This window comes from Salarias fasciatus, chromosome 2 (assembly GCF_902148845.1).
Source record: "Salarias fasciatus chromosome 2, fSalaFa1.1, whole genome shotgun sequence".
NCBI classification, from domain to species: Eukaryota; Metazoa; Chordata; class Actinopteri; order Blenniiformes; family Blenniidae; genus Salarias; species Salarias fasciatus.
Window position 1 is genome coordinate 32,521,506 of NC_043746.1, and position 10,625 is coordinate 32,532,130.

Consider the following 10,625-nt stretch of genomic DNA (forward strand, 5'->3'; position numbering starts at 1 on the left):
TGGGTGAGTGCCGTGGAGGCATTAATAGTTTTAATTTCAGACGTCCAGAATGAAAAGCTCTCTGTTGAAGTTGCATGTTTCTGTGTGGAATATTGAGACGATAAAGCAGACAGATGGAAAAAGACGCAGTAATCTGAGGTCAAATCTCCTTATAGCGGAGAGAGAGGAGGAGGCTATTTGTGCAAACCTCCATTTGTCATGGTGTGTGTGTGTGTGTGTGTGTGTGTGTGTGTGTGTGTGTGATGAGGAGGAGCGAGCTTGGAGGGAAGGAGCAGGAGAACAGAAAGGACCCATCTGTTGTTCAGGAGGCTCATAAAGCCAGCGGAGGAGACCAGGAACACAGAGGTGAGGCTCTTCTGAGGGTTCTGGGTTCTGGGAGGACGGGGCTCTCTGGGTTCTGAGGGTTCTGGGTTCTGGGAGGACGGGGCTCTCTGGGTTCTGAGGGTTCTGGGTTCTGGGATGACGGGGCTCTCTGGGTTCTGAGGCTGCTGGAGCTGGAGAGACGGGGCTCTCTGGGTTCTGAGCAGATGCTGGAGGTATTGCATGCTTCAGAGTCAAAATGAGGAGAGTTACTGCAGCGGACGACATCCTGTAACACACAGTCCAGATTATTCTCCCCTGTTTAGAACTTGTTTTTTTTCTTTCTCCCATTCAGACGGACTTCAAACCAACATTTAGCGAATAAACTTTTCATTCAGAACTTTTTTCTGTGCTGCAGATAAAGAGACTAGATCTGGTGGATCTTTTGACATCCGGCAGTGGTGTGTGTAGTGGTGAGTACTCACGGTGAGAAGGTTGTCGGTTTGAATCTCTGCAGGTGGAGCTTTGTTTGCAGAGTTTGCATGTTTCCTCTCAGCATGACACAGTCGGGTTGTGAGTGTGTGTGGTTCGTTTCTTCCTGTGACAGATTAGTTGCAGGTTGTCTATCATTTCATTCAATGCTTGAAAGAATCAGGTCGACCACGAATTTCTCATCCAGATATCCATTTTTATTTTGTTTAGTCTAAATTCAATTCATTTTTATGTGAATAATGCTCAACATGACCAGGCAGATGAGATGGTGACAGAGAAACCTCTTTAAAACCTGCAGAACCAGACTCAGAGCAGACTATGGGGGGCAGAGAGAGACAAAACGACACACCGACCGCCTTGCATGAGACTAACAGCATCAACAGACTTTATTCACGGAGAGCTTTTCTCCTCTCGAGCAGCTGAAAGGTGCTGCATTGAGCAGCGATGTCCTTCCATCCGTCCAGACCCCCTGCTGTGGAGGATCAGGACAGACAGGGTTCAGATGTTCGATCGGCTCCAAACATGTGGAGGAGTCCCTGACATCCAAGGTCAGCCGTGACTTACTGCCGTCTGACGGGAAACATCCCGGCTGAATTCCCAGTGGGAAGCTCGTCTCCCAGCGCAATCAGAAGATGGAGGGGAATTACCATGAAACACACCACAACTCTGTGTGTGTGTGTGTGTGTGTCGGAGGATGCTCCATTTAATTAGGTTAGAGGGAAGACTGTGTCAATCAGAGCACGGGGCGGGGCGGCCGCCGGAGCACCGGCTTCGTGTTGAAGTAATGAGATTACAGCAGAAAGCAGAGCGGAGGGCAGAATCCAAACAGGACCAGATCCCTGCAGCTCCTCAGAACGGCGTCTTAATGATGAATCTGAAGGACACAGGGCCGCTGTTCTTCATGAATCACTGCATCTTTCAACTACAATCTAATACATTTATCTTAAAAATATGAAAAAAAATGTATTAAGTGCCGCTACTTGGTTTTTACAGGTGATAAACTGTATTTTTAGAACCAGTTTGGAGAATGTCTTAATGACCAGGGTATCAGCAGTGTGTGGCTGTGATGTCAAGCTGTTTGGTTTTAGTCACTTCAACAACATGAAGAATTGAAATATCCTAAAACGAGGAACTCCAGAACACAAAACCATGTGAAATACAGTTTCTTTGTTATATTGTGTCATTTTTTTTACCACAAAATATGAATTCAGCTGGAATTTCCTCCTTTGCTTCAGTGAAGTCAAATTATTTCTAACTCTCTCGGTACAGTTTTTGGTTTTTTGATAGATTCATCTCTCTCTTCAGTCTGACGCTCTGCCGTTGTGTTTTCTCCTGCTGAAGGCTTTGTGTGTATTAGAGGACTTTTAGACAGAAAACTCACAAAAACAGCTAAATGAACGATTCATTCTCAATGTAATGTGCTTACATTTTGTTGTTTTGTAAATGACTGATTTCTTAAAGTGTTTTGTGACCTGCCGTGACAGTGCGGCGTCCCCCCAAGGGGGTCTGGTCCATGTAGGGTCCCACTCTGGCACAGGGGGACTTTGTAAAGGTAGAACACTGCAGTTTCTCAATCCTTGACATTATTTGACAAGTTCTCCATGCAGGTCCTACTCCACCCAGCAGGGGGTCCACAGTTTACAGCTGAGGATCAGCTGCATGGAGGGTTCTGAAGCTCTTTTGTTACAGTTTTTCTCCATTAGTTTGGCTCATTTCTGGAAACAGAAATATCATTTTCCAAACTCTAAGATCTTCTGGCAAAACAGTTCAGCTCAACACCATAGTTCACTGCTGAAGCTCTTCTCCCTCCCTGAACTGTTCTCTCATGTTTCAAAGCTTCACTTCTTTCTCACATAAACAGTCAGAGCCTCCAGAATATAAAGATCCTTCTGAACAGCTTTGGATCATTTCTCCAAACAGACCAGACGTTCTCAGTTCTCTTGGTTCTCTTGTCAAAAACAACCTGGATGGTTCAGCAGAACCACATGGTTCTCCTGTCAGAGATCACAGCTCTTCAGAACTGATCACTCAGGAGGAAAAACTACATGTCTTTCTCAAACAAATGGTCAGTGCCTTCAAAATGCTTCGTCTCTTTGGCATCTTCAAGTTTTGATTCACACATTGCTCTCATCCCTCCAAGGAAACTGTTAGAATTTTTTATTCACACACAAAATAACTTCATCCTTCAGAGCTCAACATACTATAAACGTACAGCGCCCACAGTGCTGTAAATGAAGCTGGAGGTTCACAGCTCACTTCTTCACTGGTCCCCTCCTGTCTGTCCTCCTGACTGTCTTCCTGACTGTCCTCCTGTCTGTCCTCCTGACTGTCTTCCTGACTGTCCTCCTGTCCGTCCTCCTGTCTGTCCTCCTGTCTGTCCTCCTGACTGTCCTCCTGACTGTCCGCCTCAACCCTCATGTCAACAGATCCATGTCTGGTTTTCATGGGATTGAAGTTTGTTCTTGACTAACTTTGACAGTTGAACAGGTGATTTTTCAGGTGGTGACTGATAGAATGAAATGACGCTGATATGTTTTGGAGAGAACAACCATGAGACTGAGACTCAATCAGTTCAGATCAACATGATATATTCACTTGGAAATCAAGCTAAATCCAGCCTCACTGTCATTAATCATTTTCAAAGATGTTCTGAGACTTTGAGACATTGACTAAAACATTTCCAGTGTGATGAAATGAATGAGAAACACTGTTTTGTTGTGAGCAGTTACAGGGTAGTTTGGAGGTTTGTCCATGCTGTTTTGAGAATGTAGTTTCTGTTTCAAGAAATGAGCCAAACCTGTGGAGAAGAACTGTAAGATGGAGGAAGTATGGGTGGCTGGACGGCTCCATCAGTCACAACCACATTCCAGTTTCACCATGAAAAAGCTGACATCTGAGGGAAAGAACACCTCAGACACTTCAAAATGCCACTTCTTTTACAGTAAAAAAGTCTCTTTGCATCCTGACGATGCTTCGCCGCTGTGCTTTGTTCCAGAGATGGAAAACCAGCTCGGACCTCTCTGGATCCATGTCCGGTGAACACGGCGCCATGTGGCCACGATGATGAAGCTTTGGCTCATTGTACTCTGCCTCAGCGGCGGACGGACGGCAGCAGAGTCTTCTCCCAGCGCCGCCCCGACAGCTCCGACGGCCTCGGCGGCGCCCACTGAGGACGAGAGCGCCCGGCTGGTGGTAAAGTCCCACCGCTCGCCCTGTCAGAAAGAGTGGGATGTGTGGTGCACATGCTCAGCAGCAGGGAGCGTTGTTGTGTGAACAGACAGCCGAAAGGCCGCGACAGTTGTGTGTTTTCATGTGAAAACACTTGTCGGAGCTGTGTCCTCCTCTCTTGCAGGACTGGTTGATGAGATATGGCTACCTGCCCTCCGCTGACCCCTCCACTGGCCAGCTGCAGGCCTGGAGCGCCGTCACCGACGCCGTCAAGGCCATGCAGAGGTACGCAGGCCTCAGGGAAACCGGAGTGACAGGTGAGGACCGTTTGGCATGCACACACACAGCGGGGGGCAGCACTGAGCCTCATCCCGCCCCACACTACCAAAAAGAAGTTCTGCTCTCCGATCGTTCCTTTTCAAAGTGTCTTTTCTGTGCTCAGATGAGGAGACGGTGGCGCTGATGAGCAGCCCTCGATGCTCTCTGCCTGACCAGGTGGACACGTCCACACCTGCAGACGGCCCGGACGGGAGGATGAGGAGGAGGAGGAGGAGGAGGAGGAGGGCCGTCTCCATGTGGACACGCAGGAACATCAACTGGAGGTTGGAGGAGTCCCGGTCGTCAGTCATGACAGTAGAATGCAACTTCCGTGACCAACAAACATCTCTGAAATAGATCTCCAAGTTCTTGAACTGAAATGAAAATGTATTTATTATGAAAGCTGTAGAGTCAGTATAGAGGAGATGTAGAGTCACTATAGAGATGTAGAGTCACTATAGAGGAGATGTAGAGTCACTATAGAGGAGATGTAGAGTCACTATAGAGATGTAGAGTCGCTATAGAGGAGATGTAGAGTCACTATAGAGGAGATGTAGAGTCACTATAGAGGAGATGTAGAGTCACTATAGAGATGTAGAGTCGCTATAGAGTAGCTGTAGAGTCATTGCAGAGGAGCTGTAGAGTCAGTATAGAGGAGATGTAGAGCCACTATAGAGGAGATGTAGAGTCATTGCAGAGGAGCTGTAGAGTCACTGTAGAGGAGAAGTAGAGTCATTATAGAGGAGCTTTAGGGGCTGCAGGTTTCACAAAACATGGATTTAAGTTCAGATCAGAAACAGATGAACTCTCTCTCCCTCATGTTCCTGGTGGAAATCCTCAGGCTGCGTTCACACCCCTCATCCTCTCATCTGTCTCGGGAGACGGTTCGCTCACTGGTCTTCTATGCTCTGAGAGTGTGGGCGGAGCCAACACCCCTGGAGTTTCACGAGGTCGGTGCTTTTGTGCTTGGCGGGTAGGTTTCTGTCGCTCAGACACTCTTCATTGTTTCACTCATTCATCCTGCGGTCCGTCTCCAGGTGGGCAGTCCGGAGGCAGCCGACCTGCAGATAGACTTCCTCCATGGTTACCACGGCGACGGCTACCCATTTGATGGAGTGGGCGGAGCCGTGGGTCATGCATTCTTCCCCTCGGACCCCACACGTGCAGGAGGGGTTCATCTGGATGCAGAGGAGGAGTGGGCCTTCAGACAGCCGGGTGAGCCTTCAGACAGCCAGGTGAGACTTCAGACAGCCAGGTGAGACTTCAGACAGCCAGGTGAGTCTTCAGACAGCCAGGTGAGTCTTCAGACAGCCAGGTGAGACTTCAGACAGCCAGGTGAGACTTCAGACAGCCAGGTGAGTCTTCAGACAGCCAGGTGAGTCTTCAGACAGCCAGGTGAGTCTTCAGACAGCCAGGTGAGTCTTCAGACAGCCAGGTGAGACTTCAGACAGCCAGGTGAGTCTTCAGACAGCCAGGTGAGTCTTCAGACAGCCAGGTGAGCCTTCAGACAGCCAGGTGAGTCTTCAGACAGCCAGGTGGACCTGGTCTGAATCTGCTGAATTATTGAAGAGATCCAGGCTGAAGCCGCTGATTTGTTAAGTCATGTGATGGATTTGACTGAAAATCCAAATGGAGAAGCAGTTTTTGTTTTTGGACATTTCAGCCTCTGAGGGCACGGACCTCTTCACGGTGCTGGTCCACGAGTTGGGACACGCTCTGGGTTTGGCCCACTCCTCATCCCGGCACTCTGTGATGCGGCCGTACTACCAGGGTCCTGCCGGAGACCCCCTCCTGTACCGCCTGGGAGCTCAGGACCTGGAGCACATCACCCAGCTCTATGGTAACACGCATCTCCAGGCACCTCCGAGAGGATTGATCCAGAAAATCTGAGCTGTCAGGACTCGAGTTCAGCAGGAGTTTAACTATATCATCACCAAGCAACTAAGGAACACACAACGACCTCATTATTCTGACTGTTTAGCTGGGCTGTCACATGCATAAAAAATGAGCACGAGTTGACATGCAGACAGAAAAACTGTCGTCATGCTCCCCAGACGCACGTATGAAAGACTCATTGTGAAGAACCAAAAGGATCAAAGCAGAATCTTTGATGGACAGTAGAGAAGGTTATATTTCCTCTTGGCAACATATAGATGCAGGAATTTTAATTTAATTTTCAAGCTTTTTGTGGTACGGTGGGACAGTGGTGAGCACTTAATGCACAAAAACTGCCTCTTTAAACACGAAACTTCATTATTAAGGTGTAAATCCATCTTATATTCTCCCTCGGCATGGTTTCATGACTTCAACGAGCCTCAGAGCTGCAGACACAGAAATGGCTATTTAGTGGAGTTTTGAAGCACGAGTAATGATGTGATCCGTGAACGTTTTGGCAGGTAAAAGGAACCAGCTGCTGGCGACGGACGCTCCTCGCCTCGTCCCAGAGCTCCACAGTCGACACCACCAGCACCGCCTCCATCACAGACACGGGCACCACGGGTTCGTAACGCGTTCTGTACCCCAGTTTTCATGGACACTGAATGTACCGTTCAGTTTGAATGCAGGAAACGTTACTGCACCATCTTGTGGTATGATTTGAGCAAGCGCGCCCGTTCCCGTTATCTGTGCATGCGCATGTTTATGTAGCCCGTGAGCTTCGGTTTCAGCCAGTACTTACCGATGGCGAGTCTGACATAATGAAACTGTAACCGTTTCGGAAAATAAGCTTTATGAGCGAGGCCGATTGCAGAAACTTTAAACAGAGCCGTGCACGCCCGGGGAAGATGAGCTCGCGCTCGCACGCATCCGACATTGATAGGCGTTTCCTCGGGAGGAGGAGTAGAGCTGGTAGGATGGTCTGGCGCATGCACGTTTTTCAAGAAGCGAGTAACAGACGTTTGGTCTTGACTCTTGAGAAAATCGTCCACTATACCTTTAAATCAAGATATAGGCTACAAAAACTCAGGTATAAAATGAACATTTGAGATTTTTTATGTATATACATTCAAAATATTTGAATATCACTAAGATAATAAAATAATGTGAATTATTACATGTTTAGTTAAAAAATGTAAGAATTCAAATAATTCTATTATATTTGTAATATTTATATTTTCCTTTATAATCCATTATTGTCTTGATATTCTTCAATGTATTTAAAATCTTGGACATAAAAGTAATATTTATTACATCTGAAACCCTCTGAGTAACTTGATATATGATTTATTTGCGCAACGTCCTCACCTGTTACTTTACAAATGCACAGAGCATAGAGTGAGAGTGAACTTCAACTGAACACAAATTAAATCTGTCAATATTTCACGTAAACAAGAGTATTTGTTTTGTTCCCATCACTCACTTTACCTTCAGTATCACAGATCAGCTGAAAGCTGCCTGGAGCAAGATGGCCGCCAGTGGTGCCGTTCGAAACTCCACCATGAAGCGTTCCGTCTTTATATACAGGTCAACAACACACTCAGGGTGTAAATAAGCTAAAAAGACCAGCAGCTCATTGGTGTGAAGATGAAACAGAGTGCATTGCTTGGTTTGGTGGCTGGAAAGTTCCAGTTTAACAAACTTTTTGATAGAAATAAAGAATTTACTGATGACCGAAATGGTCTTTCCGTCATTTCAATGCTAACAATATAGCTGCTCGTACAAGCACGTCCATACATAGCGCATCTCCACTACATCACGTTTAGAGAACATAGTTTTGTGTTGGAGATGTGGTTAGTCCTATTTATTAGTGATGGGCAGATGAAGCTTCACGAACCACTGACTTTATTTTCTGAAGCCACTAGATGGTGCTGTCTCTCCAAGAAATGTTTGACAGCACACTTCATTGCCAGTCCTTCAGCCTCTATGTCAGAACAGAACTAAATGTGTTTAACTTCAATTGCAATTAATTCATGAAAAATCTCAGTATTTAAATGAATCAGAATTTCCTGAATTGTTTCCCACCAGTAAAGTTCAAGTGGGTCATGAACAGCAGCGTTCGTGTTCATGAGGTCTGCGTCAGTTAAAATCACACTAATCCATTTTTCTTATAGAACTCAGGACATCTCTTTAAAGTCGTCCCTCTGCTTCAGCCCCCTCATAGATCGCTGCAACACCAGCTTTGACGCCGTGGCGAAGATCCGAGGAGAGACCTTCTTCTTCAAAGGTATGGCGGCGCATGGCCAGGCGCCAGCAGGGGAAGCTCCGAACAGCCGTGGTTCTGACCAGCCTGTCTTCTGCAGGTCTGAGCATGTGGAGAGTGAACGGTGGGGGCCTGGTGTCGGGACGGGGGGCTTCAGTTCGGAGGCTGTGGAGGGGTCTACCTCCTGATCTGCCTCGGCTTCACGCCGTGGTGGAGAGACGGTCGGATCACGCCATCATCTTCATCAGCCGTAGGTTTCCTGAGATGAAAACACAAAGCAAAGCGTTGTGGCGTAAACAGGTCCTGACCTGTCCATGTGCGCCCCCCACCCCCCCCCCCCCCCCCCACTCCTGCAGGCCCCCAGTTCTGGCTGTTCAGAGACCTGTCCCTGCAGGACGGCTACCCCCAGCCGCTGTCCGCCCTCCGGATGGGGCCGAGCCTGGCTGGAGAGGACGCCGGCGAGGAAGAGGAGGAGGATGGGGGAGCGGGAACGGGGCGGTGGGGCCTGCTCTGGGAGCCAGAGGAGGGGCCTGTGTGGGGGCAGTTAGCGGCTGAGGAGGACACGGAGGACGTCTGGACTCAGCTGCTGAAGGGCGGAGTCAGCGGGATCACCACGGACAGCAACGGTGAGGCTCAGCAGACGTAAACTCAGATGAGCAAGAGCTTGAGTGACGTGAGCTGGGTTCAAATGTCAGGAAGTATAAAGACGATTCCAGTTGATATGAGGCAATTCAGAGGCTTCTGTTAAGTTCTGGAGAGAGGGGGCGGTGCAGGGGGTGGTGCAGGGGTGGAGCAGGGGGCACTGGCGGGATGGTGCAGAGTGGGGTGCAAGGGGCAGTCCAGGGGGCAGTCCAGGGGCCAGTGCAGGGGACAGTGGGGCAGTGCTTGGGATGGTGCAGGGGGCGGTGCAGGGGGCAGTCCAGGGGACGGTGCAGGGGGCAGTCTAGGGGACGGTGCAGGGGGCAGTCCAGGGGACGGTGCAGGGGGCAGTCTAGGGGACGGTGCAGGGGGCAGTCTAGGGGACGGTGCAGGTGGCAGTCCAGGGGGCGGTGCAGGGGGCAGTCCAAGGTGCGGTGCAGGGGGCAGTCCAGGGGGCGGTGCAGGGGGCAGTCCAGGAGGAAGTCTTGGGGGCAGTGCAGGGGGCAGTCCAGGGGACAGTCCAGGGGGCAGTCCAGGGTGCGGTGCAGGGGGCGGTGCAGGGGGCGGTGCAGGGGTGGTGCAGACACTCTGTCAGGCCTGTTTTGTCTTGTCGTTGACATGTCTGATTCTTCTCCATGATGGCTTCGTCTCTCCTCCCTCCCCTCCAGGCTCCGTCTACCTCTTCAAAGACCACTTGTACTGGAAGTTCTCCTTCCCAGGCTCCTCTCCTCAGGACGGTTACCCACGATCCTCTGCAGCAGACTGGTTGGACTGCAGCTCTTCCTCCTCCTCCTCCTCCACCTCCTCCTCCTACTCCTCTGTGGACAGACTCTCTCTTCCAGCGGGGAAGCAGGAGCTGAGGGAGAGAGGGAGGGAGGACAGAGAGGAGGAGGAGGAGGGAGGAAGAAGGAGGAAGGACAGACACAGGCATAGGCAGGACGGCAGCGTCCACACCTGGACACGGTGCAGCTGTCAGAACCGAGCGCCGGACAGCCGGTCACCTGGTGTGAGCGCTGCTGTACTGCTGGGCGTTTGGACGCTGTGCACTATGTGAAGTCCAGGAAACAGGAAGACACTGTCAAAATAAGAGCAAGCGTTCCCTTTTTATACTACTGACTTCATTCATAGCTTCATTTCTACTAACTGCTGCATGTGGACTGATTGGTGAGCGTGATGTGAACAGGAAGCGGCCCCGAGAGGTCCTTCAGGGTACTGCAGGCACTGATGCAACACGTCTTTCATGGATTTCCTCTCAAATCGTGGCTCTGATTGGTCACATTTTCAGCCAGTCAGCTGTTCACAGTGATGAGTCCTGCTCCACATCTTCCACTGCCTGTGTGCTGTCACCAGGTATTCACATTTAAACCACCGCATGTGTTTGTGACAGTCAGTTCTCTCACAGCCAACGTGTGTGTCCTTCCCAAATAAACATATTTATTAAAAAAAAAGCAGATGCAACTGTGTTGGGCAACTTTTCATGTTCAATGATTCCATTTATTTAAATCTGGTAAAGTTAGTGTTTCAGATCCTGCCACAGCCAAACACTGAGGATGAATTTAACTGGATGTGA

The 10,625-nt window shown here is 49.4% G+C and overlaps 1 protein-coding gene across 1 annotated transcript; it reads left to right on the plus strand.

Annotated features, from left to right (window-relative positions):
* Positions 1–3,852: 3,852 nt before the first annotated feature.
* On the plus strand, positions 3,853–10,109 carry mmp17b (matrix metallopeptidase 17b). Its single transcript, XM_030103109.1, has 11 exons — positions 3,853–3,984; positions 4,145–4,277; positions 4,403–4,562; positions 5,120–5,228; positions 5,316–5,493; positions 5,942–6,118; positions 6,675–6,777; positions 8,367–8,440; positions 8,517–8,666; positions 8,773–9,042; positions 9,724–10,109. Exons 1-11 carry the CDS (start codon positions 3,853–3,855, stop codon positions 10,107–10,109), a joined length of 1,872 nt encoding a protein of 623 aa, XP_029958969.1.
* Positions 10,110–10,625: the final 516 nt, after the last annotated feature.

Coding starts and splice junctions, on each gene's coding strand:
- mmp17b (XM_030103109.1), top strand. CDS start 3,853: ATGATGAAGCTTTGGCTCATTGTACTCTGCCTCAGCGGCGGACGGACG. Junction 6,778..8,366: donor CACAGACACGGGCACCACGG/GTTCGTAACGCG, acceptor CCTCTGCTTCAG/CCCCCTCATAGATCGCTGCA. Junction 8,441..8,516: donor AGAGACCTTCTTCTTCAAAG/GTATGGCGGCGC, acceptor TGTCTTCTGCAG/GTCTGAGCATGTGGAGAGTG.